The sequence below is a fragment of the Pezoporus wallicus genome, unplaced genomic scaffold (genome assembly GCF_028554395.1).
Source record: "Pezoporus wallicus isolate ANWC-B61680 ecotype Strahan unplaced genomic scaffold, APGP_CSIRO_Pwel_v1 contig_5116, whole genome shotgun sequence".
NCBI lineage: Eukaryota > Metazoa > Chordata > Aves > Psittaciformes > Psittacidae > Pezoporus > Pezoporus wallicus.
The window spans coordinates 702893-730684 of NW_026642000.1; the positions used below are offsets into that span (position 1 = coordinate 702893).

The 27792-nt window shown below is 44.4% G+C and overlaps 1 protein-coding gene across 3 annotated transcripts in view; it reads left to right on the forward strand.

Moving 5' to 3' along the window:
• The window catches only part of TRABD2A (TraB domain containing 2A), an 81265-nt gene that overhangs the window by 4420 nt on the left and 49053 nt on the right, over positions 1–27792 (forward strand). For all 3 annotated transcript variants that reach the window (XM_057426494.1, XM_057426495.1, XM_057426496.1), the window contains exon 2: positions 3345–3905. In XM_057426494.1, the coding sequence (XP_057282477.1) occupies positions 3345–3905 (561 nt within the window). The remainder of the gene's footprint in view (positions 1–3344; positions 3906–27792) is intronic.

A 27792-nucleotide genomic window follows, 5' to 3' on the forward strand; every position in this document is an offset into this window, starting at 1 on the left:
CATGACTGCCACTCTTACTGAGGCTGCCCCTTCATTTTTTTCCCGTTGCTCCTAGTTTTTCCCATCATGAATAATGCAGTGAGTATCACCTGTAAATGACCTGTAAACAATGGAGACAGAAATATTAAACTTAAGTGTATATATATATTATATATATACGTGAACCTGACTTTTTGTTGTTACGCTACTGAAAGTGGAATTCCTGGAGCAATACAACCCAGCTCTCTTAAGCCTCCAGACATCACTTTGGCTGTAATTTACACTAGTTTTAAAGCACCCCTTCCTGGTGTAACAGCTGTATATAAGGATCCTACTGCAAAGAAAAATTAGGTTGTAGCATCTTTATCTACTGCAGGCGCTCGGGGAAGTGAGGTGAGAGAGGCGCTGCCAGTGGCAGCGTGTACTGCAGAGCTGAACAAGCCTCAGCACTGCTCCTGTGCTATCTCACACCCACCTAGAACATTGTTTAACAGATTCCCTTTTACGGTTTTGGGGAGAAATTATAGCCTTGATTTTCCCTCTCTGAAGCTGCAGTGAAACATACGTGAGTGCCAGGAGGTGACAAGAGATAAGACAGTGCCAGAAGGTACAGCAGGGAAAGAACTGACCTGCTCAGGCACACCAAGGGCTTTTCCTCATCCCCCCTACACAAAGCAGTAGCAGGCTGTTTACAGGGGTCTGCCATGGAGGTAAAGCAGTGTTGGAACCCCAGTTTCTGCCTGGGAAAAAGAAATGTCAAAGGAGTGTGAGGCGCTAGCATGTCCCAGACAGCTGTAAATGGTGGTAAACTGAGGCCTGTTGTCTGATTCCTCTCATGCTGGCTGCAAGTAATTCTGAGAAGGGAGGTCTGAATGGCACTTGGGGTGGGTTGCCAAGCTCATGACTGCTCCTGTTGGTGTGGAAGCATCAGCAAGAGTGCCCAGCTGCTCTGTTTTGTAAGGTCTCAGTCCCCAGGACTGTGTGAGAAGTTTTGCTAGGTCTCATCCTGCTTCCCCTGCCTGTGCTGCAGGCTCTTTAAAGGGAGACTTTATTTACTCTGTGCCTGGTGGCATGTGTGATTTACTGAGTGGTACCACTAATAGCTGGCAGTATTACTCTGCTTTCAGTATCCAATTGTGAAAGCTGGGGGAATTTAAAAAGCAAATAAAAAGTAAGGGTACAATGCCAAGAGCCTTACTAACTTGCCTGTGTGCAGTAGTCAGGAGCAGTGCTGATGATCCACATTAAAGACTAGTACCATTCATCTAGTCTTGAGCCTTCTGGCTAGGTTTATTCAGGAGCTGACTTGAAGTTTTAAGCTGGCCGGTGACCACTTGTTGCTTACAAATCCTTGCAGTTGTGGTTTTGTTGTGCACTGCCTCATACATGATCAGACTTGTGAAAAGTGAAGGAGGGCTGACCTCCCGACCTAGTGCCTGTCCCAGGTGTCTTGTCTTTTTGCTTGCTTATGGATAGCAAGCGACACTTCTGCTCCTTCCTCCTGGAAGCTGACTGACCACTGCTTCAGTTCATTTCTTACCAGGCAGTGTGTCTCCATTTTATCCTTCCAACTAATGACAGGAGTGAGCCCTGTCTCATTTCCCTCTTTGTGTATTCATTTCCAGTGCTCTTGCTGGGTCTGTGTCAGATTCATACTCATCTTTTGCCCTGTATTTTTTTTACGTTTGGGTGCTGCATCAGGTTTGTTCTCCCTTCTTCCCATGGTCTTCAGGAGAGTTTTTATGGTCTGTTGTTCAGAAGTGCATTCCAGGGCTGTCCTATAAGATCCAGAGGGGTAGCATGGTGTTATCAAGGCTTGAAGTATCCTTCAGGCACTCAATCCATCTGAAGAGCCCTTTAGAGTATACTTGGTTTGTTGGTCTGTGCTGGTAAGCTGGACTTGTGGTAGCACTTTGCTGAAGTGCTGCCTGATCTTGGCCTGGGTTTGATGTAGAGAGCTGCTGGAGGAGGTTGTCTGGGATGAGCCATTGCAGAGCAGTCTTTTAAGATTAACCTTTCTGACCTTGGGTCTTTAGTATCAGAAATTTATAGACAGTGTGCTTCCAATAAATTCCTCCAAGCAGCCTGTTCTGCTTTTGGCAGTTGGGCAGGCTTGGATCAGCATGCATGCATGCTTAGCCTCAAAGCTGAGGTTAGAGTTATCTTCTGGCTAAAGGCTGACCAGATGTTTTGAGTGCATCAGGAAGCCTGTCCTCTTACTTAGACGTGCAAAGGCTACCTTTTCCTGTCTGTTCAGACAGAACAGTTTACGTTCATCACTCCAGTGAGGACCACAGCACCAGAGGGGTGCATGCTGTAGGTGACAGAGGTCATGCCTGCTGCTGGTTTAAAATGACTTGGCAGGATGCATGCAGGATCCATTTTGCCCTGTCTGCCTCCTGCCATGTGGGATTGCTTAGGGTTTCACCACAGCCCTGTACTCTGGTAATCCTCGGTATGTTGTGAGGCACATCTTGCAGTGGAATAAATTTGAGGTCTAATTCTGACTTTGTGATGGTTGTGGTTTTTGAAATATTTAAAAAGCTAATTTAAAGAAAGAAGCTTTTTCTTCCTCTGTGTTTGTAAGAGTATGCCCTGGAACCACAGGCTGTGTCTGGCCTATAGAATTTTTTTCCCTTATTTTCCAAGGTATTGCATATGCTTCTTGGCTCCTTAAGAGAGTGGAGAACTGGGCTGTGATGGGTCTTGACTGTCTGCCTGTCTGCCATGTGCTACATCCCTGTACAACTGTATTTCTGCTCCAGCAAGTCTGCCTGCCAGCTGTGTTTTGTGTTACTCATTTTTTTGGTTTCTTCCTCAGAGTGGAAAGTTCTCCCGAGATGCTGTAGCACCCTCTGACTAAATGTCACAGCCATTTCTTTGATTAAAGGTTCTTGCTATGCTGAGGTGAAAGACATCAAGGCGAAGGTGATTGAAACCCTGCTGTCCTGCTCTGCTTCAGCAATGTGATATCAGCTTCTGATGTCAATAAATGGTGGAAGTTTGATAAGCCTCTTGCCTGGAGCGTAGCCTGCTTGAGCTGTGCTCTGCTGCTGGTTTTGGCAGATATTCAGGTGATGAGCTGTGGTGGTGTGGCTGTTGAGAAGACCCAGTGTTACCTTTGAGGAGGAGAAAGCCAAGGCTAGCCTTATTGTGTTTTTAATTGATGAAAATTGAATTTTGACCTCTGGGAAAAGGGTGGTCAAAGAGGACTCTGTGTGAGCAAAAGCACTTCAGGAAAAGTCCATGCCGGCAAGCTGCTGAGCCAGGTGACCTGTTGGCTTGGCAACATGTTTTCCTTAAGGCCTGTACTACAGTGGTCCTGTATAAACATCTGTACTCAGCTGTGTCTCCCTCTCCCCTAGCAAAGTGAGCTGAATTCCTTCTTGTGGACCATCAAGAGAGATCCCCCGTCTTACTTCTTTGGCACCATCCATGTCCCATACACACGTGTCTGGGATTTCATCCCAGAGAACTCCAAGGTGGCCTTCCAGCAGAGCCACATTGTGTACTTCGAGCTGGACCTCACTGACCCCTACACCATCTCAGCTCTCACCAGCTGCCAGCTCCTGCCGCAGGGGGAGAACCTCCAGGACGTGCTGCCCCGTGATATCTACCACCGGCTCAAGCGGCACCTGGAGTATGTCAAGCTCATGATACCATCCTGGATGAGCCCAGACCAGCGGGGCAAAGGACTGTACGCAGATTACCTCTTCAATGCCATTGCTGGCAACTGGGAGAGGAAAAGGCCGGTGTGGGTGATGCTGATGGTGAACTCTCTGACGGAGGTGGACATCAAGTCACGAGGTGTGCCTGTCCTGGATCTCTACCTGGCCCAGGAAGCAGAGCGGCTGAGGAAGCAAACAGGTGCTGTGGAGAGAGTGGAGGAGCAGTGCCACCCACTCAATGGGCTGAACTTCTCCCAGGTGAGACGGAGTGGTGTGCAGGGTGCCAGCCTGGCTGCTTGGGTGGATGTCACAGCAGCGAGAGCACGGGCTGGGGCGTGGGGTAAGTGTGCTCTACCCAGACACTCGTGTTTGCTCCATGCAACCCATGCCTTTGCCTGTGCCCTCAGGATAGTTTCCTAGGTGTAGGAGCTAAGGGCATGTCCTGAATTCATTTAGACCTGGCCTGGGAAGACCCCTGTCCTCTTTCTTAGCAAGATCCACCCTAAGAGGCACTGAACCTTTGTATATCTGTTCTCTGACCCCAGCTCAGATGCCCTGTAGGAGCCTTGGGCAGGTTGGGCCTCTGTGTCTAAACTGACTTCTGTAATAGCTAGGTGAGAATAATAGCTAAGTAAGGTGTGATCACTTGTGGGAAGCAGAGTCACTGTGGAGTACAAAAAGCTGAGAAGTAAGCACTGGGGGCATCCTCTGCACTGGGAAAAGTGGGGTTTTGTTTTGGTGTTTGTTTTTTTGTTGGTTTTGGTGTTGTTTTGGGGAGGTTTGTTTCGTTTTTGTTTGTTTCTTTGAAGTCAGGCATTTTTTGGGGGGAGTGTTTTTTTTTGGTGGTTTTTGGGTTTTGTTTTTTTTCTTTGTGTGGTTTTTTTTTGTTTGTTTTGTTTTGTTTGTTTGGCTTTTTTGGGGTGGGAGAAGGGTTTTGGGTTTTTGGGGTTTGTTTTTTCTTTTTCTGTTTTCCTTCCTTTGAGACCAGGCGAGGGTCAGCACAGCTTCCTGCAGGGACCTCCACAGGCTAGTGCAGTCCCTTTTGCAAGTGCCTTTGTGTTTGCAGCCAAATTGAGTTTAGCACCATTGTTCATGCAGTGTCACACCAGGCAAGTAGAACAGCCTATGTGTTGTCCACGTGTTGGATGGGGTGGTCCTCTCTGAACTAAATACACCAGAGAGAAGCATCTGTCGCTGTGTCTGTCTGGTGGGACCGCAACCAGGCACAAGGTTGTTCTCTGGCCTGGGGTACCTCTTCTGCAGGCTGGTGCTAGTTTGGGGAGAGGAAGTGGTGTTTGCTTAGGAATAGGTGAGACCTACTATTGCAGCATGGCTTGCTATCCAAAGGTGGGAGAAACTTTGGTTATGGGACGTGGGAGTTTCAGCTGATGCCTGAACCTTTCCTCTGCATCCTGAAGCAGGGCCTGTACCTTAGTGCAGTTTCCCTTGCTAGAGGGGAAGGGGTGGAAGGGGCAGAAGCAGAGGTGCAGCCCAGCAAGAGCAGGAACAGTAGTTCAGAGCAGATGTCAGAAGTGCTTCTACCCCAGCCCAGTCTTGGTGGAGGAGCACACGGCGGGGAATAGAACAGCAGTCCTTAAATGCAGGCAGTGCATCTGCACTCCTCTCTTCCCTTGTTTGGAGATGGACAGCTTTATTCACATCTCCAGTCTTTTGTGGAACTGTACTTTGTGCTGTTGCTGCTTGCTCACAGCCAACCTAGGAATGAGTTGGGAAGTCTCATCTCTTCTACCTCTTATCTGGTTGAGATGTTATTAACATTATTGCATGTATTTTTTCTTCTGCTGACCCTACTCTTCTGGTTTAGTATGGTAGAAACCAGGGGAGGGTTTGGATGTGCTTTCTCCACTGTAAGCAAGTGGTAAGGAGGCTGAGAAATACAGGTTGCAAATTATGTCTCTGTTAAATTTATGCAGCTGTTGACACTTTAGGCCTTCACAAAGCTTTCTTCAAAGAGGTGCTGTTGCTGTGCTGTTTGCTATTGGAATAAATACCTGCAAATGAGCCAGGAAGCTGCAGGGGGTGGGGGACACAGATATGCAACATCCAGAGTTGCCCAGCCTTGTGATACTTGTGAGAGCCCAGCTGAAGTTGTCGCGGTAACCAGAACTGCCGGAGAAACTTTGCCCTGGTCAGAAAAATCAGAGACTGTGATTACCCCAAGGTGGGTGGAGATGTGCAAGTGCATCGTGCGAAGTGCAGCTCCTCTTGCACATGCTCATTTTCAGGGGATGGAGCACGCTGTGCCTTTTGGGAATAGGTCTGGACCTGTTACTGCACCACAGATTCGCGCCCTCACTACTAGATTTCTGACGCATGCAGCTTGAGGAAAAGGGAGAACCAGAGGCAGATAATTTTTATTTCTAAGCCAGTTTCATGATTGGTTCAGAACCTGACTTGTAAACTCTCATGGGTGGTAATTCTGTACATCTTTGATTGCAGAGCCTTCTTCTCAGTTTGCTTAGGCAGTTAATTATGAGTTTAATATAAACCAAAGACACTGAAATAGTATCTTTGAAAATTATTTCCTTTGGTATTGTGCTGCTACCTACTGGGAACCCCCAGTATCAGACCGCGTCTGTGTCTGCCTTTCAAGTGGGTGAACACACAGGGATAGCTTACAAACTTCTGCTGGGGAAAATCGGGATGCAAAACCATAAGGAATGGTATAATCCTGTGCAACAAATGGTTTGTGGTTTGGTTTACTTTTCTTTGTTCTTTTTTTTTTTTTTTTTCTTCCAGCACAGTGAAGGAAGTTTCTGCATAAGGTTTGCTCTTTCTTTCATCTATGATATAGTTGAACTACCTGGTGAGAAGGACTCCCAGGCTACTAACAAACAATATGTTACTATTAGAAAGGTCCCTCTCTTAATCCAGACTATAGGATAAAGCCTGGTTGGTGTGGGTCTGTTATTGCAGGTCAGTCTAGAACTTCATAATTGATTATGTCCATGGGGTTGCACAGAGCTCAGTAGCTGTGAAGTGTGAACAAACCCAAGCTAGAGAAGTCATTTTTCTTGCAAGGGGAGAGAGGAAAAAAATTTAAATAAACACCCCCCTCCCATACACTACCTATGTGGTGTTCTTCTTCTTTGGCAGTATTTGTTCCAGTTTCCTTTTTTTAATCTTTTGGTTTATGACTCTACTTTACCTGCCAAATCTCTTTGTTCTTGCTGGGCTTAAGCTGGCTATCTGCATAGACAGGCCATTAAAGTATAATGTCTATATGGTGTACACAACCTGTGAAGTGCTTTAATGCCCCCTCAGTCACCTTCTCTTGTTCCAAGGTCTATGCAGCTTTAGGGAATATGGAGAGATTAGGCTGTCTCAATGCCAAGGCCATGGTGTTTATTTTCCTGTTTCATGCTGTTTTTATCCTAGTTTGTCTTAAAGACTTCTTTACCCCACCCCACCTTCTCTGATGCCTCTCTTGTTGCAATGCCCTAAAAGGATGCAGACCTTATTCCTAGCATCATCTGGGCTTCCAGCAGATAAAAGGCTTTGTAGCTCTACACAGTCTGCTGCTTCGGACTTCCAACATTGGAGTCAGTCCCTCAGACCTCCCAGCTGTTCCTTTCAAGTTGCGCATGTGCTTACACGTTTGCTGGATTGGAGGCACTAGTGCTTCAGCCTAAAGCCTGTGCAACTTTCCTGTTGGCTCCAGCTGTAATGTCACAAACATCAGTTTGGTATTGGCTCAGAAAATGAGCTAGCCTTGGCCAGTACTGTGCCATTTGCTTGTAAACAAGCTGTGCTTGATAGAAGACTCTACCTATTAGTTCGTGGTTTGTTTTTTTTTTTTTATTTGAGAATTGTTTTCTCCAGTGGCTTTCCTGCATCTAGACCTTTCCACAACTCTGTTCCTGCCTGAGTATCTGAATACATGGCTGCATCCTCAAAAGAAGTCTTCAAAGCTGCTTGGGTGATGAGCAGGGAGCCACTAAAGGCAGACTGCTCCTGAAATTCTGGCTCCAGCTCTGGGACTGGGCACTTGAAAGTCTTGTCTTTTGCATTTTTCAGCCACTTCCTCATACGGTAAGTTACAGATAGAAAATGAAGCAAGGGCTTCTAGGATTGCTCATTTTTCATTAATTAGGACATTAATTGTTCATCTTTCTACTCAAAGAGCAACCTCTGCAAGCAACAAAGCACTGAGAGATTTCTGCTTTTCTCTGAAGGGTTAGTTCCCAGCACTTCCAAGTTCTGGACCACTAACTACGACTGGACTCCTGCTTATCAAATACAACCATCCTTATGTAACAGCAACATCATTTTTCTTGCCCACTTCAGTGGAAAGGCCACCCTAGATAGCCCCTGGTATAAACCTGTTATTTAGAAGCAGCCCACATCTGTGGGGAAAGTAGAAAGCCAAGACACCACTGCTATGTTATATGTGGAGGGAAGAGTTGGTTGATTTGTTTTTCGCCTTCTAAGGAAGACAGAAACAGCAGTGATGCCTTGAAATTAGGCCCAAAAGATACGGTATGAAATTGGAAAGAATTGTGCTACTCCGCTTATTTCAAACAAAGGGCTTTTTTTCCTACATTGAGGTGATCAATTATGTTTCTTTTTAATTTTGGGGTTGATGAGGTCAGATCTGGCAGTGTTTGCATTCACAAAATCCTGGTTTGGGTTCACCTTTGACAATACCAGTAACAGAGAACCTCGGAGAAAAAAAAGAGCAAGGAGAGGAACAGGGTGTACACTCTGCAAGAAGTAGTTCAGATCCAAACCTGCAGCAAAGCAAAGAGCAGCTGCTTGATAAAAGAACTGACAGAGGAGCAGAGCAGTTACTGCTGAACAAGTTGGATGGGACACTAATTGCGGTGGATGGGACACTACTTGTGGTAACCTGATTGCATCTTCTGCCCTGAGGGTGTAACTTCAAGATGTATGTGTCACTAACAGCCCTTCCTCCTCAGATGATGGGAACATCAGGGTTTTCTGCACATGAACTGAAACAACTGAATTCATCTTATTTGCCTCTTTGGCTGCTGGAGTCCATGACCCAAGTTTGGTTTTGTTTTCAGTTTGTATGTAGACATACCTGCAGACATCAGGGATAGAGAATGTGCTGGCTGGTGGGAACCAAAGTAGTTAAGGCTTCATATTTCTACTGTCATAATTAGAGTTTAATTAAGATCTTATTAATGGCCAGGGGAGTTCAGTGTACTTCCCTCAGTGAGAGTAAAATGGGGATTCTGATCTGCTGTCTTTTCATTCAGAGGGGTGCAGACTGTTTCAAACAGCCTGGACTCTGCGGTAGAGCTTTGAAATCCCAAACGACAGATTTTGCTGTGGCACCAGTTTGCATTGGTCACGTGCCATTGTAAGCTCCTTGCATTTGCAGTCTGCACATCTATCAGCTAGGTGGATTTTTCCACCAAAAATGCCTTTTGCCTAGCACATATTAGAAGATGTCAGGTAGTAAACATGGCTTTGTTTCTCCTTGGAGCTCCCACAGACGGCCCCTTGCCTGTGTCTAGCTCCCGGTGTGAGCATGCCAATATACCTTCCTCTTTTCCCAGCTAATGAGGGTTGGGTGATGAGTTGTGTACACTGTTCTGAAAGTGCTCCTGACTGAATTAGCCCACTGTCCTCTGGCAAGTCAGCACTAGGCTGGTGGGTTGTTGGCAGGCAGTGCCAAGTGTCTTTCCAAGACACCTGAAGTCCTTTAGCTTTGGGGGAAGAGTACTGCTGCTGCAGAAGAGCACTGCCCTGTCATCAGGCTCAGGGGTCCTAGGCATCGGAGGCTGCTCAAAGGCAAAGGAGGAAGCTCTGGGCTGGATGCTTTTTGGAGCAACTCAACCAACAGTAAGGAGGATGGAGCAGGGAGGAGATATGGGCTTGTGTTGTTCAGCTGGTCAGGCAGTCGGGTGCCTCTATGGTAAGCTTTGTTCTATACATTCTCGGGTCATGTGAAGACTTACAGTGATCGATCAGGGTGGCTTGATGCTGTGTCTTTGCCTGATCCTAAGGGCTCACCACTTACAGGCCATTAAGGTCCACTGAACTGTAAGTGTGGGGCTGTAGTTTCCAGTTTTTCCCTTACACAGCGATGTTGCAACCTGACTAGACAGCCTAAGGGCACATGCCTGCAGAGCTGTAGAAAAAAACTTCCTTTCTGATCTAAGAATTGGACTGCAGTGCCGTCACCGTCCCATCCAGCAGCTGTAGGACTGTTCCTTTTTGGACTAGACTGGATTGCCAGGTCCATGGGGATCTCACTTGGCTCCTGCATCTGAGTGACAAGAGTTCCTGTCTTGTGGCAGTGTTTCTGAAGACTTTTAGTTTTCTTCAAGAAACATGGACACATTCAAAAAGCAGGGCCCAGCTTCAGCTTTCAGCTGTTGGATTTTGTGAAGTTTTGTATTCCACCGAAGAGCCTCTGTTATCAACTTTCTCTACTTTGTGCAGGTACTGCAACTGTAATCAGTTTGTCCTTCAATATTCTTTTTGTTAAATAAAACAAAGGGAACCCGTTGAGCCGTTCCCAGTGGGGCACATTTTCTAAGTTTTAACTATCCCTTTAGCTCTTCCCAAGCCTAGCAGCATCTGTCATAACATTGTGGCTGTCACATGTGTGCTTGGTGCAGTGGTATTGTCACTGTCCTCATCTTTCCATGTTTATGCTGTTTGTCTGTGGTTCTGTCAGCGCAGTGATTTTTCTGAGAGCTCATGCTTTGAGGATTCAAAGTCTTTTTTACCCTCACTGTTTCCCAGGAAAGAGAGAGTGACACCCTTGTCATACAGTCCCTGTCTGCTCTATGGTGAAGATGAACTGCAAGCCAGCAGACAGTGTTTAACAGGAGATACAGATTACACAGCACCTCTGCTCTTTTCCCCTAAATTTTTTGCTCCCTGACCTTCATTTTATCTGCAAAATCCATTAATGGTATAGAGTTGGGTTTGTTGGTTTTTTTTTGTTGTTTTTTTTTTCCCTCTGAGTTGTTGACATGTATGTTGAATGCTGTACGGTAAAGAACTTTTCCTGAAGAGGTCTTAGTAGTTTGCACAATTGTTTCTCATCATCATTTACATTTTCAAGTCTACTAGAAACTACCATTTCTGTTTCCTGCGTCTTCAGTGTGTAATGTGTTGGGTTTGTATTTCTCTAAATTCCTATTGCCATACACTTTTCAGAAGTCTGTTCCCTGATGCTATTGCCTTTACTGAGTAAGCTTGAAAGCTTGCAAAAAGCTACTAGAATTTTTTTGAAAGGGTATGTTTTCCATTATCCTTGTTGATTTGCAATTTTCTATAATCCTATAATTATTTCCTATAATCTTCTTGAAGGCTTTTATTAGCTAGTTTGGAAAGGTTGACTAAAAGTAGAATGAGGCTGATGCACAATTTTAAGAGGTATATTGCTTTTTCTGGACTAATGCAGAAAGAGGGCAGCAGGAACAATTCTTAATTGTTTTTGATAACAGAGGAAAGATTGGGTCCCTCAGTAAAATTATGGTCAGGCAGCAGGCTTAGCAGGTAGATACATGCCCACACAAACATCTTTCTTTTAAAGCATGCTTGGATGAAGGATGCTCAGACACTAAGACACGTGAACAAAGGGATTAGGCAGATGGATGAAGCCTAGTCCTAGGGATTCTCATACATGTCCCAAGTGCTATCTCTGGCTCATGACATCCCTCAGCCCCTGACAGGTTGAACTGAGGACAGGTGCCAGGGAAAGAGCCAATCTATATGTATTCTGCCATCATTGGAGAGAGGGTGCTATGCTTCTGTGCAGGGCTTGCCTGGTGCCGGGCTTTGCCGAGAGCGCTGATCACTGGCTGCCCACTGTCCTTCCTCCTGGTTGTCCTGCTTGCTTTCGGAAGATTGATGGCAGGGCAGGTGATCTCCTGGTTTAGTGCTGCCATCACCCCTGCGTGTTCTATGCCCTCAGAAAACGGCAGCTGTTCCTGCCAGGTTGCCAGGTGAAATGGTGCTCCCAGAGCACAACAGCCCTTTTCGTCCAAGGCCTGAGCCTGGTGCTTGTGATGCTCTTGCATGCAGCGCCCACAGCCTGGGTTGTGCTCTGTGTTTTGATGCATCTGCCCAGTCTCCTGGAGCATGCAGGGTGGGTGCCTGGAGCCTCAGCCTGAGACAAGTGGCAGTCAAAGCTGGTGCTCAGACACAATGTCTTCCAAGCTCCGCTGGCTCACTGAGAACAAGAGATTGTCTTGGAAGTTGAACAGGTCAGCCAACCAAAGCTTGGCAGTGTCCCCACTGGAGCACTTAGACATCCCAATTTCCTTCCTTTTCATGAGGCCTATCTCTTTTTTTTGAGCATGCAGAGGTCAAATGTAAACAGACAAGCACGTGGGGAGCAGTTGACTGAGAGGTCTGAAACCATGGAGAGGTTTGCGGAGGGATCCATCCACACAACTTTAGAACAGTCCTGTCAATTAAAACCAAATGTTTAACGATGTTTGGTCTGCAGTTTTCTGTGATCACAATACTGTCATTTAACTGTAAGGGAAGATTTAGGTAGCTGGCCTTGTGCATTTCTCGGTTCCTTTGCTCTAACAAGATTAGCAGGATTGTTAGCTTTGGCCAGAACTCAAATTATTTTTTGGGAAAAAAAAAAAAAAAGGAATATGTTGTTTCAGAATTTACTTACATGAAAGGTCTGGTAAACACATTACAGGAATATTCTACCAAATAATTTCATACTTTTTTTCTTTTTTATTTTTAAAGGCATTCCTATGTGTTTTTGTTTTGACCTGGCTTGCTTTCTGAGCATGGTTCTTTTTGCACAGAGGCAGCATCATCAGTGGGCTCAGTGCTAGGGCCTGTTTTTTCCTCAAACCCTTAGTTTCTGTGTGGATTACTTATAATTTATCAGTGTGTCCCAATCCCCTTGTGTCCCCCAGACAGTACCAGGTGGGAAAAATATTTATATGACTTTATGGACAGTTAGGCTGTCAAAGCTCAAATTAATTGAGTTTACAATTGTGCATCAACTTTGGCTGATCTTGTTGCAAATAAGCCTGCAATTTTATGTCCCCAGTGCTACTTGATGGTATGTCTGGTGGTGAGGTATCATCACACTGTCCATTTGCAATAGCTGTAGTGAGAGACCCCACTGAGATGTGTGGTTCATGCCTTGTTGCAGTCTTCAGAGTGCCCCAGGCAGTCAGCCCCCTCCACCTTTCAGAAGTGGCACTTGGCTTACTGAGTTGTCACACAGGATGAGCCATTCTGCCCCAACCAAAGAAATGGGTCTCATCATGTGCTTCACTTGCCTGAGCAAGGAGCCTGCTCTGAGTGTGGATCAAGCCTGTTTACACTCACTCTTGAGGCAAGGCAGCAGGGGACTGCATCGCTACAGCTCCCTTTGCTTTGCTTCCCTGGCACCTTGGGGAATTTTGAAGAGCTTCCTGCCAGCTTAGAGGAAGTGTTTGGACTTCTTATGGTAACCAATTCTATAAATAACACCAGAAGCTCTGAGATACCAGGACTGCTGCAGGCCTGCAAGTGTTTTGCTGCTGAATATGTCGCAGTGCAGGGTGTTGTTGAGGACCATGCTACTGAGCCCTGGATTCCTCTGATTCAGTGTAGGCCAAATTTTCAGTTGTTTCATGTAAAAACTTTACCTTTGCCAGCTGTACTGGATTAACTGCTTAAAGATTGTAACTGCTGTCAAAATTTGAGCTTGTATCTGGACATTGTCCTAAGCATCTTCCTGCCTCTCCACCTGCAAACCTTTCATCAGGCCATTGAGTACTGGCTCCCTGGTACACCTGAAGAAACAGGGTGAAAAACAGGTTTTGTTATTGCTTTGGGCTTCCTTTCTACTTGTTTTTTTCAGGGGGAAGCTGGCTAAATGTCTCAGGTGCTTAAAGTCCACTGGTCTTTTACAGTTCTACCCCTCTGCTGCATATTCAGAAGGGCAGGTAAGTTATGTCAGAATCCAGTAGCAGAGAGAGGGATAAAGCATCTTAGCTTTCTGCAGTTGCACAGGATCAGCACAAAACTGACTCTCCCAGGTCTTTCACTAGACGTCTGAGGCTGTGCAGCTTTGGAAAGGCTTGACATTGTGGTTGCCAGCCTGCTTGACCAGCAAGAAAGACATGCCGTTAGCCAGTGCCAGACTGATAGAGGTTTACCTTATTATGGCCAAAGCAGCCTATTCTGCTGAGAATGTGCAGCAGTTTGACCACCTGTGTGCACTGATTAATCTCGGCTTTGTGCTCTCCCATGCCTATAGGCATATGAAAATTCCCCCAGACTTCCATGCCTGGGAAGTTCCTGCCCATGGAGTTTCAGGGTATCCCCCAAAGTGAAAACATACCAAATTCCTCTGTAGCTATTTAGGAGAGGAACTGAAGTCCTGTCACTGTTGATATGTCTGGTAAAATTCTCTCTGAGAACTTCTACAGCTGAGATTTCTGTACTCAAGCAGCTGCAGATATCCTGAGAAGGTATATCTATATTCTCCTTTAGACTTGGTAGACAGGTGGCATACCTGTCAGTCTTGCATTGGTGAGAGGTGAGCAAGCAGACCCATTCCTCCCAGTCTGGCTGCTTTCTCTTAGTCTCTCACCAGTCCATGCTCTTATGACTGCTCGAGTATTTAAAAAAATTGCGCTGGGTACTGCACTTGCAGTTTTCTGAGTGCATATTCAGTTTCCCAAGTGCCTGCATAAAGGATTGACTCTATAAAATGCAGGTATGTAAGGAGTGTTTGGGAGCTGCTGATGGAGGCATTACTGCTGAAACAGTTCATACTGTATAGCTTAAGTCTAGGCTCCTGGACAGTCTCTGCTGCTCAGCCAGTGTACAGTAGCTTGTGATCAAATTACCCTAGCCTGACAACTTTGTGTGAATTTATAAGCCTGGTTATTAAGATAAATAGGCTATTGTTACAGTTGGAGTCCAGTGGGATGAGTTGCATATTTGCAATGCTTAAAGTAGCTACAGCCATGTTTTCTAGGGAAGATGAAATGAAGAAGAGAGGTTGACACCTCATGTCATCTTATTTGCTGTGAAACTGTTGGTAAGGCAAGAAAAGACGACATGGAAAGCTTAAGGTTGTAGCCGATGAACATCACAAGAGACAGAAGTACTTGTTAATCAGTATTGCACAATGCCTGGGTGAGCAGCTGCTTGAAACTACCAGAAGAGATGAAGAAGAAAAAATTAAGTTATTTCAGGTATATTTTTGTAGCACTGGAAGTAACCTGTTCACCTGTAATGCATAGTTGAATAACACTATCTAGAAGGTATCACAGCTGGCTTGGAGTAATGCAGTTTCAGACCTCATCCAGGTTAGCAAAAATGAATTAATCACTGAACTGAAAAGGATTTTTGCCTTGGTACAAGTAATTGTGGCTGATACAAGTAATTGTAATCTTCTATGTGAAAAGGGAATATATAGTCACAACCAATAATATGTATGACTGGCACTTTAAAGTGGCCCAATTTCCCCAAACTGAAAATAATTATAGGCCAAATAAAGTGGGAGGAAGAACTTAAGCATAAAGATGTGAATGATAACTGGGAGTTGTTCAAGAATCCTATATTAGGTCCCTGAGAAACCACAACTTTGCATTTGCAAAGATGAATTCTTTAGTTAAAAAAAAAACAACACAAAACAAAAAACCTGTTTTGGTTAACGGAGGAGATGAAAGCAGCAATAAAAAAAAGAAAATACAATGAATGGAAAAATTGAGGAAACAACGTGGACAAGTAATCTATGAGAAAATGCAGACAACTGATAAGAGAACTGAAGTATACCAGTGAAGAGCCTTTGGGCAGTGGGTTTGGAACAAAAGAAGGGATTCTTCAAATGTATAAGGGATTCATGAAATACTAGCAGTGGTACAAGCTCCATACTGAACAGGGTTGCAAAACTGTCCTCATGAAAAAGAAAGGGCAGAAATAACCGGTAACTATTTTGTGGTGTTTGGAAAGGAGAACACTCTGTGTTCATAGCTTTGTCATAAGGGAGTGTTTTCTGCTCCAGTAAGAAATTATTTACAGTAATTAGGAAAAATGTTAAGTGTCTTTTTCTTTTTTTTTTTCCTTTAATGTACAAAACATTAGCAGTGGTTAACTTACAGTCCAGAATATTTAGAGACTAAGCCAAGGAGCTCTTTGAATCATCAATATAAGTACTCAAAAAAACTTCAGGAGAGTGGAAAAAACCTACTGTATCAGCATTATTCTGGGACAATGGGTAACTTGTCAGGCTACCCAAACTTCAGTTTCTTCAGAGCATAAAAAGACTGATAGGCTCTCAGCTGGTAAAGAGGTGAGAGACGGCAAAATGGTGCTAGCCAGTTTCCCTTCAATAGAAAACTGGCCTTGTCAGACCAATGTGATTTTGTGAGACAAATTGTTCATACTGTCTGGAAAAGCTACAGCATGCCTGCACAGTAGCATTGTAATGAATCTTCTGGGACAATCCAGTTTCCTTTGCCTAAAATTTGGTTGTTATTTTAGGCTAGTACATTTTGATATTAAAAGCTAACATTTTCAGGCTGTAGTGAATCCTGGCCAGCTGGCCAAAGCATGAGTTGGAGCTCACTGAGCTTTTGCAAAACTTTCCAAAAGTCAGTGTGGTGCTGCTGTTACAGATAGCATTGTGGATAGGTGGGGATGTCTCTTCTGTCCTCCCCATCTTCAGTGAGGATTGGGAAACTGGCCAAATGCATTGCCTTACTCAGGCAATTTTCAGGCTGGTAGCTTTTCAAAGCCTTTACAGTGTTTTGAAGACCTGTCTTCAACATATCTGTTCCCTGTCATGGTGGATTAGGGAAGCCAGGTCACCTGTACAGCAGCCCATTGTCTGTGGCTGCATAATATTTTTGTAGCTTCCAGAAGTTATGGGCTTACTGGGGAAAGTCCTTGAGAGAAAGCACGTTTTCTTTTTCCAGTGCCAGCATGTGTGATCATGCATATGCAGTAGCTAAGCAGACATCTAAAATGTAGAGGAATTACGTCCTTTAGCAGGTCAGGAACCTAAGTGAATTAAAGTCTATGTGACTGTGAGACGGGAGACTGGTGTTTACAGACACCATTGTTTTGTAAGAGATGTGTGCTGGTCTATAATTGATGCTTGTTTATATCCTTCTTCTAGGGATGTCTCTCTGGAAGGAGTCACCCTGCAGACTTTTTGCTGAGCTCAGTGCTGGAGGCTGTGATTTTGAAGGGAATGTTTTGATTTTTCTTCCCTCTGTGACTAGTCTTGGTGAAAAAACTCGGAGCCTGGCAAAGAGCTCCCTCTGCGTGCAGATGAAGTTGGCCAAAGGTGAAGCAGGTAGATGGTGGAAATCAGAAAGGTACCAGTAGTCTTGTCTGAATGGATTTTGTGAAAAGTCAGCTGTCATTTCTTGATGCAGAGCTTGTGTAAGTCAGGAAAGGATCTCCTGAAGACACCAGTGAATTTGTGCTTCAGTCCCTTTGGAAGAAATGGGAAAAGTCTAGGAATAAATTCTGATGTTAGTTTTCTATACAAACATGTCCATTGGCCTTATGGAAAATACCTCCCTCTGGAAGCCCAGCTGGTGTACACAGAGTTTACAGATGCTCCCCTGTGCAGGTGATGGGGCCGAGCTTCACTTTTTATCCCTCCCTGGACACAGCTTTCCAGAGAGGCATCACATCAAGGGAAATCACCAATTCCATGTATCAAGCATATTGTACACATTTCTGTAGTGTAACGTTGCAGGGTACTAGTTCTGTAGTCACATGCCTTTGTCACAATGTCTTACATTCTTGCTGTTGTCACTTTACCCATTGCCTCTGAACTCCGCAGGCATTGGGAAAATCAGTCCAGTTCCCCTTAAGGATAAGCATACTTCTATCTTTTCCCCCAGAATACAGGGCTCATGCCCTTTTTTGGGGTAATCACTAAGAGACAGAGCTGGAAGTGACTTTTAACTGTATTCCTGACTGTATTCTTTTTTCCAGTTTATTATCAACATTTGGCCTTTTTTTTTTTTTCTCTTCTTTTTTTTTTTTTTTTTTTCTTGGGAATACTCAGACACATTTATTCGCAAGACAGTTGGACAGATCTGATGTGAACTGGTGGAGCATCTGAGGGTTGACTCCAATGAAGCTCTTTGGCCTCCACCAGGGCTCAGGTTTAAAAGCAAAGGCAGCTGTTAAGCAAACTTCCCTGGCCCAGTGAGTTACAGGCATCAGCTCTGCAAGAACATCAATACTCATGCCAAGCTCTGTGCTGGAATGCCACAGACCTCCTGGGGGTCAGTGTCTGTTGGAGGTTTTCTCCTCCAGCATCAGGTGCAAGCATGTGCGATGTCCTGGCAGACAGTTGCAGAGCTGGGGCAGCAGGTTTCACCACTGTGCTCCTGTGCTCAGCATATGTGCACCAGGTGGTGGTCTTACCTTCTAGATGATGATTGAGAAGGAAGCCCAGATTCCCACCCACCTCTCACAATCTTGTTAAACACTACATGGAAAATGCCCTCTGTGCTTGACTGTGTTCCTGGTCTTATTCATACATCCATGTGCTCTGTGGATGCACAGCCAGAGCTGCAGGGAGGCATCAAGAGGATGTGGGGAGGGGCGGGATAATAAGGTTTAGGTTTCCGCTCACTGACCGCTCCTTGTGCGGTAAAAAGGAATTCTCTTTCCTCCAGCTGGGAAGCAGAGGACAGAGCATAAGCAGGTGAAATGGATTCACCAGGGCATGTGCTCTACATAGAAAATGCCATTCCACAGAGGGTTAAAATGCTTCCCAGGGTCTGCAGTGGTGGGAGCTGCACAGACGTTTACCAGCTTGAACCTGGTAGAGGGAGCAAAAATGAAATTTGATGCAAGGCGGAGAACAAGGCTATGTGCTCTAGTGCTGCTGCATTTCCTCTGCATTTCCTCCCCAGCCGAGGTTCCTGGTTTCTGTGCTCACCTGCCTTTTTCAAGGACTTGTGCAATGAGCCAAAAGTTGTCTGCATTGCCTTTTTGTCCCAGGGGGTTAACACAGTGCTTCTCTTCAGAGCCTGTCTGTAAGCTTTTGATAAAGTGCACCTCTCTCTCTCACTTCCTGCATCCCTTCCTTCGATACATTGGCTTTGAAACTGGGATCTTGCACCTGATTAACCAAGATCCTCTTCAGCCCCAGTGTCTCTGTTTGCAAATGCCTGCCGCTACACTGCCAGAGCGTGACTGTGCTTCAGCACGACTGGTCTGCTTGAACTCAAATTTGTTTTCTGTTCCCATTATTTCTTAATCCATCTTGGCTTCCCTGGAAACTGGCCAATTTATCATTCCAGAATCTGGACACAGGTTGTGTAATAGAAACTTGAAGAGCCACCAGTGCGTGAGTCTTATCTATTGTAAGTATTATGTAGGGCTTTCAAACATCCTGTGGATAGCTTACTCTGTGTCCAGTTTTATTTGCCCTGGCCAAGTTGTTTTCCTCCATTCACTTCAGTCCTTAGAGGCGAGTAATTCCAGATTAGTTAGCTGATAGCAAGAACTTTATCTTGACTACAGAAGGTACCAGAGGATTTTGTTGATGGGCTTTCATAGCTGAGAGTTAGTGCTGTTGGGAAAGCATCTTTCTGAGAAATCTACTGCATTTACTTTTAATGAGGGCAGAAACTGTACTTGCCTCAGACTGATCTAGGTAGAAGCAGTTGTCCTTTATCTCTACTGTGATTTCCAAGGAGAGTGGCACTGGAAAATTAAGGTATTATCTTGTTGCTAAGACTTACAGGAATGAAAATCAGGTAAAGTCTCTAGGTCTCAGCGGTGCTGAAGCCTATCCGTTTCTCATCCTTAGCTCCTACCCGGAAGATGATCTTATTTTCGGACAGCTGCCATCTTATTTGTTGAGCAGCAGCAGAATTGTGACAGGAAACAGCTCTGTCCCAGCCAGAGTCAAGCAGTTCCTTTGCTGGGTTAGACTTCAGGACCATGCAGCATGAGCAGCTATGGGAAGATGGGTTGTGAAATGGTGCATGAGTGAAGGCTGAGGTCAAATTTCTCAAGGACAGAGACTACTAAGCTTCAGAGGTATTGCAGAGTCATGAAGGAAGGGAGAGAGGGTGCACATGAGACCAGCTTCTAGTCTTGGCATCACTGCTTTCCCTTCTACCTCTCCAGGCTGTGCCATTGGCAGTCACTTCATATGCCCTGTAGAGTTCTGGTTGCATTTATGTGTTTGCACTTCAGGAATATCTGCTCATGCTGTTTCTATCTGATTTTCAAGTAACGTGCAAGCTCGCAGAATTTGGCCTCCAGGGTTTTCAAGGTGTCTGGTCTTGGCTTACACCAGGCTCTGCTGATGAAATGTTGCAGAGATGAGTCACTTGTGCTGTGCATTATCTGGCAAATGAAGTGGCAACCACAGAAAGCAGTGCTTAACTGTAGAGTTAAGCTCATGAGATAGGTGCTTGATGTTCTCCATCACTCTTCATTTATCCCTTAAAAGTTTCAGATGTCCAGGTCTTTTGAGGGCCCCCTTAGAGAGCCTCATAAATTGTCCTAGGGAGACAGTGAGAATACCACATGGTTTTGCAAGACAGTGCCTCCTTGTGCTACTTTGTGGCTAGGCAGGGCTTTCTAGATTCAGGGAATCAAGAGAAGGGTGTGTTGGGATCAAGCAGTCCAGTTGTGGTGTTGAAAAACAGCCCGTAAAGCAGAAATAGATACAGGCGTAGCCCATTACGGTTTGTATTTGAGTGCAAGCTTATAATGCTGTACAGGAAGCTGACCGGAGAAGTGTGCCAACGATTGCCTAGTGTTGCATCTATAATTATTAATGGTGTGGCCTATTATAGCAGAGTCCTCTTGCTGTGTAGCTGACAAAAGTCTGTCTCACCTTTCCATTCTCTTGTCTTGTCTGGCTGTCCCTGATTTCCAGTTTGCTACTCTGTGGACTCTGTTGAATTTAACATGCGTTTCTGTGCTTCATCTAATCAGATGTGTTAAGGGATGCTGCTGTTCTGCTTTGTAGATCAGTTCCTGTCTCCTGGGCTAGGAGGGTTTACCACTGCAAATTGTGCAACAAGACAGATTTTATTCACTTAATGTGTTTTCCAGTGAGCAATGAAACATGAAATTCCTGGACAGAGAGTGAACAGAGCAGTTCCTACTGTCCCAGCTCAGCCTGACTCTTTAATGACAGCTTTGCATTCACTGCTTAATTATAAAAATTAGGAGTCATGGTTCTACCTAGATTTCATCCATGGGGTACTTAGGAAATGAAACATGCATAAATTTACTTCCACCTGTATGATCTCCCATTTTCTGGCATTATGAGGCATAGGGACTTCCTGAGCTAGAGGTACATTATTGCTGAGGGATGATGATTGCATTACAGCTATTCTGTTGAACTTGGTTAGCACAGAGAAGATGCTGACCAGGTGGGCACAGAGATGAAGGAATTGCTCTGTTTCACTGTCCTCTAAGAAGAATAAGAGGAAGTTAGCCTACATTAGCAAGGCAAGAACAGATAACCTTTCCAGAGCCAAATACCGAACACAGTCTGGGTATGGAGATACAAAACATACACTGGATTTTCTAGTTGGAGAAGACTCCTGAGGGTAAGTCTAGGCAAAAGACAGTATGTGGATGCAGCAGGCAACTGGAGGAGGCAGTGTACCACTGGCTACCAGGGTCATCTATCAATTATGGCCTATGAAAGTTCTTGCAGGCTTGTCATTCCCAAATCTAGGGATTGCATTACTCAGAAGACCTTGCAGCCATCTAGCCCTGTTGCTGCTCTTGTAAAGAGCCACATTTCAGTGGCTTACAAATCAGAGAAGGGTCCAGAGACATCATGGTGGAAACGCATGCAGCAGTATGCAGTCAGGAGCAAGGAAAGAAGAAGGGATCAGAGGAAGAGCCAGACATACTCTCATCAGTGGGGTACTGTTAAAATAGATCATTTTGTCTTCTACAGGAGAATGAGGTGTGTAACAGAGTGAGCCCTTCATCTGTTATGTCCTTTAATCTTTCAAATTGCAAGTGGAAAACTTCAGTAGAAATGAGAAACAGCCCAGGAAAAGGGGCCAATTTGGGACTGAATCTGCAAGAGAGATTTTCGTTCAACCATCTTTGTAATGTGATTTTTGTGGCTGCTTATCTGGACCTTCTGATAAACGGGTTCAAACATGTCCAAGCATGGCAATCATGTCAGCTGAATTAAATAAATGTTTGCCTCTTCTTAAACATCTTCCAGCTTCAGTACCCTCCGAGGTTGCTGTTTTATAGCTTTTACTTTTTATGCTACAGGCAAGTAGTGTAGCATTTCACTAGGCAGCTGGGGCACATGTGGATGCACAAGAGCAGCAAGTAGGCTTTGAAGTCCCAGCAGTGGGTGGGCTGGTAGCATAGCTGATGCATGCAGCCAAGGCCTGGCTAGCATCTTGTTCTGGTTTAGACAGGAGGAAGAGTTGAACAAGATGCAGTACCATAAAGGAGTGAATCAGAGTATAACGCATGCTTCTGAATAATTAATTAGCTCACTGTAATAGTTTCGGAGGAAAAGCATGCTGTTCAAGCATAATCTAGGCTGGCCTGGGCCCTTCACTGCAGAGTAGCATGTTTTCCAAGTGCCCTACCTATACAAAATGCATCTTCCCTTGGAACAAGAAGAGCATAGAGCACATATGCTGTTGTAGGACTTGGATATGGGAAGTGTGAGAAGAACAGGCTTTGGTAATCCGGAGAAGGAGATGGAGAGCCTTACTTACAAGGAATGGCTGGAGGCAAGTTTCTGCAAAGAGGTCCTGTGGGCTACAGGGGCAGCTGTTGCTGTTGTGCTCCTGTGGACTTCCACCTGTCTTGTTCAGGATGACAACATGATGTAGTACCCTCCCCATCTCACCCATGCATGTTCTCTAAGCCAGCTGTGGCTGCATGTGGGGGTTAGAATGTATCAAAGCTGTCAGAGACCATGGGAATGAGAAACTACAGCTGGCAAGTAAGAGTGACCATGGGAAGGAGGAACTACAGCAGGCAATTAAGAGTGACCTGTCCCTGACTGGTATTTGGAAGATGTTGGAACTGGCAAGGAACAAGGACGTCGGAACTGGAAGGAGGATGTCAATAAGAAGATCAGATAGACCTTTCACCTGATGTAACCGCAAGGCAAACACAGATGTGCTTGGTTAATTGCTTGGAAGCATATAAATATCGTGTAATCTGTTCAATAAACGATCCAGCTTGCACTCTACCTCTGGGTCTGTGCCTCCATCCTCACAGCTGCACTGTAATTCCTCATTGGCAGCTCTGTGGAGGGCTTTGACTAGGTTTGTTCTGAGGATTTGAGGTGGACTCTCTTCTGCCAACAGTTTTGATGAAAGGTCAGGGAGACATCAGTTTGGGAGGAAAAACAAACAAACAAACAAACAAAAAAACCAACCAAAACCCCCCAAACTGTCAGATGTAGTCTTGATAGTTTGAAAGAGACAACTTCTAGGACTGTTTGAGGTTTGTTTGGTTTGTTTGTTTGGGGTTTGTTGTTTTTTGTTGTTTGGTTTTGTTTTGGTTTTTTTTTTTTTTGCAAAAGGATTGTTTTCCTTTGCAGGATGCCATGGCATGGTATGTGACAGAAAGTGTGACTGGTATCTCCAGGCTGAAACCTTACAATAGGAAGACCTGGCTTTAGTTCCCAGCCCTGCCACTGCCTTTTCTGTGCCCTCTGTTCCTTGTAGAACATCAGGATTAATGGTGCTGTGCAGAGCCATTGTGAAAATGTTGCAATGAATACACTGTTCCAGTACTTGGAAACAACAGTGAGAAAGGAGTTCACAGGAACAGAGTGGGTAATAGCATGCTGCTTCTGCCGTTGGCGTTCCAAAATAAAGTATACCCTGTACACATGCTTTAGTCACACTCTAGGTTGAGTTTTTTAAGGACTCCTGAGAAACTGATCTTTTCCTAGCTTGAGAATCTGGTTTTCTGAGTAGTAACAAAGCTATTTTGGTAGCCTTTTAGAGGTTGTTTTTACTGCAGAGCAAACCAGACATGTGAGGCAGTCTCTCTGCTTTAAATAGCAGGGAGGTGGACTTAACTCCCCAGTAAGTCTAGTTTTTCCTATGCAGTAATGATATTATAATAAAATAGATTTCACATATTTTCTTTCAGGAGTTAAGAATGTTTCTTTTTTTTTTTTTAATGGCAAAAAGTAGAAACATGCATCAGAATTACAACAGACATGCTTCTGTGGATGGGTATAAAATCTCTTCTGTAAGCAACAGCCAAGTAATTGCCTAGGAGAAAAGGAAATACTAGAATAGGGTTGTTTTGCTTACTCTTTTCACTATGCTCTTAATGTGTGTGTTAACCTCAGGCAATGCTGCTCTTGTTTGTTATTTTTTTTCTATATCAAAAAATGTTTGCCTATTAAATTATTTAGTTTTGTTAATTTATGTTTGTTAATTTGTTATGTTGTTAATTTATTTTTGTTATGTTTGTTTAATTTAAGCACAGATTTCATTAGGATTGACAGGGGACCAGTATTGCAAAGACCCAGCTGTAGCATGTCTTAATTGTGTTTTGCCTCTTAATAGATCTCTGTTCCTTTAGCAGGAATTAGATTGTCGTGTTTGAGAAGATTATCTTCTAAAACATAATTCCTTTAGGGCATAGTGCTGCACCATAGTGACTCTATGTAATTCGAGGGCCAGGGGTGGCGGCAGATAATCTCTCAGAATTTCTTTATTTTCAGGGCTCTGATAAGTGTAAATTCAATTATGCTGGAGACTGGAACAGTATTTCACTCTTCTGTCACCTATGGGCATGTTGAATAATAGCAGGAGAATAAGTCTCTTCAGATTCAGGAGGCATCTGGCAGATGCTTCTATATGGTCTGAACCTAATGTTCCTGAGTGCTTTGTCTCCTGTGGTTAAATGAGTGATGCTGGGTCATGATAACTTTTAGTTCAAGCCTATGGTTCATGTTTGTGGGTTTGTGCTTAGTGCAGGGAGTAATGCCCAGTGCCTGCTGGTGCTGTAGCAGATGCAAAGCTGAAGAGAGGAGCATTTGACGTGTGCTGAAACACCATCTGGCAAATCAGTGCAGCAGTCTCCTGAGAAGTAGCTTGAAAGTGCTTCTGAAGTTCCTGTACAATTTTCCTATAGGCTTCTTGCAGTGTGAAGGCAGAACTCACACCCTTTGCTCCTCTATGTGATGTTTGCCAGGTAAGTGGGTATGTGTTGGCTGAAGCAGGTTCTAGGAGGTGCTAAGTGGATTATAAGAACAAGTCCAATTAGTCTCAGTGGGATTTGGACTCCTATGTCCTCTGCATCTGAAAAGCTTTGCTCATTAGGGCTGTCTGGGACAGACAAAAATCTGTATAGTGCTGGATTTTTGAAGGAGCTATTTAAAGCACCCTTGCTCTTTTCAGTGACACAGTTTGTAAGAGGATGTTAGGTCTGAATCTCCTGACAGTTACTTTGCTTGTGTTGTTACATCAGTGTCACTGCAGAAGGAGCTGTGAACAAGTAATTTTTCCAGCAGTTAGGGAAGTGCAATGTATCTGCTCAGATTTCTGGGTGTGAGAAGACTCTTTGCTTCTTGTTGATTTGGCTTTGCTGTCAGCCTCGTTGCTATGTAACAAGGATGCAAAGGAAGAGCGTCAGCATGCTTTTTGGCCTAGAGCAGAGGTAAAGGTCATGGCTTGCTTTCCAAATGCTTTGCTGAGTGTGTTTTCCATGGATTATGCTTACAGCAGAGACAGCAGGATAGACAAAGACAGGTGCAAACAACCACTTTCCAGATATCCTGAGTGGTGGGGTTGGTTTTAGCTGTTGAAAACTTGATCTAACTTAGAGGGAAATGTGAACCTTTTGCACATACATTTCACACTTTATGTTATGATGTAGCATTGTCCTTACAGGAAACAAAACAGGAGGAAGCTTAAATGGGAGAATATAAGCTATGGAGTTCTGCAGTTTAAATGGTTCTTCAGCACAGTCCTCTGTGCTCTCTAGAGTATTCATAGGCCCAGGCCAAGGAATCATATTTTCTCAGCTGTGGATTTTAATATTACAAGTAAAAGTGGGTGGGAAAGGGTTTCTTCTTCTATTTGAATTTGCCAGGCTATGGAAAGATCTCCCTTTTCAATTGTAGTGTATGGCTGTAATCTCAATTTTTTTGAGAACTGGTGACCTAGAAGGGCTTTTACATAGCTGGAAATCCTTTTGGTAGCTCTGAAATTACTTATTTTTAAATTGTTATCCCATTATATTTGTTTGTGAAAACTAAATTTAGTTTTATGGTTACTGACTCACAAAGATTTGAATTGGGCTGAAAGAGGAACAGGACTTTTTATGTGCAGTCTCTCTTTATGCAGATACACAATCACTTAATCAATAAGTACTTAATCACAGATTAACTTTGGAGAACCAGTTTTGAAAAACCTCACTGTGACTTTCAGATCTGGCTAGATATGCCATGTGCTGATTTCCTGGGCTTGTTCTGCACTATAACAGCTTTGATTTCTTTCTGCCCAGCACTTTTCAGAACAAATTTTTGCTTGCCATCTTGGCAGTCACTGAAAGATCCAGCTGTTGCATACGGATTTCTTCTGGGCTTTCAAGTCATTGGTTATGTAAGGCAGTAGGGAAAGAAGAGAGTCTACCTGTGAATTGCTCTGAAATACAGTGCTGAAGAAGGCAATGTGAAGTTCATACTTCCATACTGGAAGAAGACTTCTGGATATATTTGGAAGTTCCAAGAATTTTCTGGAGAATTTGAGGTCTGAGTAAATGCTAAGTCACAAGATCCTTTTTGTCTGCTTTTTTCTCCCATAAATATGTGAACTTTATGATTCAGGCAAAGGTAAGAGCAGCTGGTGCTGTTCTAGTCAAGGGAAACATGTACACGTGGTAAGACTAGGCATGCTGCAACACCTTGGCAGTAATTCCCATCTTCTACAGAGATTTAAACTTGGCTTTTGCTTCTGCTCTGTGGACTGTTCTGCCATCCCTCTCCTGAAGGAGCCCTTCCTTCTGCAACCTGCTGATTGCTGCTGACAGTGTCAAGCTTCTGGCCACTGAATTTCTGCATGTGGGATCTGGCTGTGTGGTAGCATGGCAAAATGTGGGCGAACTGCTGGTTACTGTTATTCCTTCTGCTGTTCAACCTGCTGTCCTGCTTCCATCCCCTCAGGCAGCAGTAGCATCCAGGCGCTTGCTTGTGCACGCATTCTCATCCTGCTTTTTGACTGTCTCCAAGTAAAATCCTCAGACAGCCTGTACCAGGGATGCAGCTTTGGGGTGCTGCTGATGCTGCTGAGGTTGTGGCTTTGTGTGTGTGTGTCTCCTAGCTTGCTAGTGTGGGTGAGGTCTTACAGCTGCTGTTCTGCCTCAGCAGTGTTAGGGCTGGCTGTCAATGCTGGATGCATTGTCTACTATGTCTGAGTCCCAGAGAGAAGGTGAATGTGCTACATTTGTCCCCATTGGAGCTGTCCTGTGCTGGGGAGCAGCCCTAGCTGCTCTGTAACAATGGTCTGGAATGGTCTTCAGGCTTCCCTCAGCACTACAAGTTTGTGGCCAAATGGAGTGTGCATGTGCATGTGAACATGAACATGCTAAGGTGGAGCAGGAGCATGATGGGAGGTCAAATGTGTGAAGAAGATCTGAGAACGACAAGGGCAGGGTTTGGCAGAGAGATGGTTTATCAGGAAAGATTGGAGTACTGAGAAGTCATAACTTTTCTTGTGAGACTTGTTTTTTTGTTTGTTTTCTTCTGCCATGGAGACCTGTGGATGGGACCCATGCATGGCAGACACTGATGTCGTTCCTTGACTGCAGTCAGGTTCTTAGTAACCTTTTCTGACTGCTAGAAATACGCTGTGAATCTGCCTATGCTATAGGAAGAAAATGAGTGCTGTGAGCTCTGTGGATATACATGAATGGTTTCTGTTCAGTAAGTAAATTAACAGGTAATTTAACAAGGACACGTTGTATGTTAAGTAGGTTTATAAAATAAACTGATTGAAGTGGCTCAGATGGACTTAGATTTGCGATATAAGGGTAATGGCTTCTAATACGATAGACTCATAGATCATGAAACTGATCTGGCTTGCGTTCCCAGTGTGGTCATCACCTCTGTACTTTGGGAGGTATATAATGGAGTGTTTAGCAATTGCACATCTTTTTTTTAACTCCTCGGGTGGTCAACCTATGAAGGGGAGACATTCTT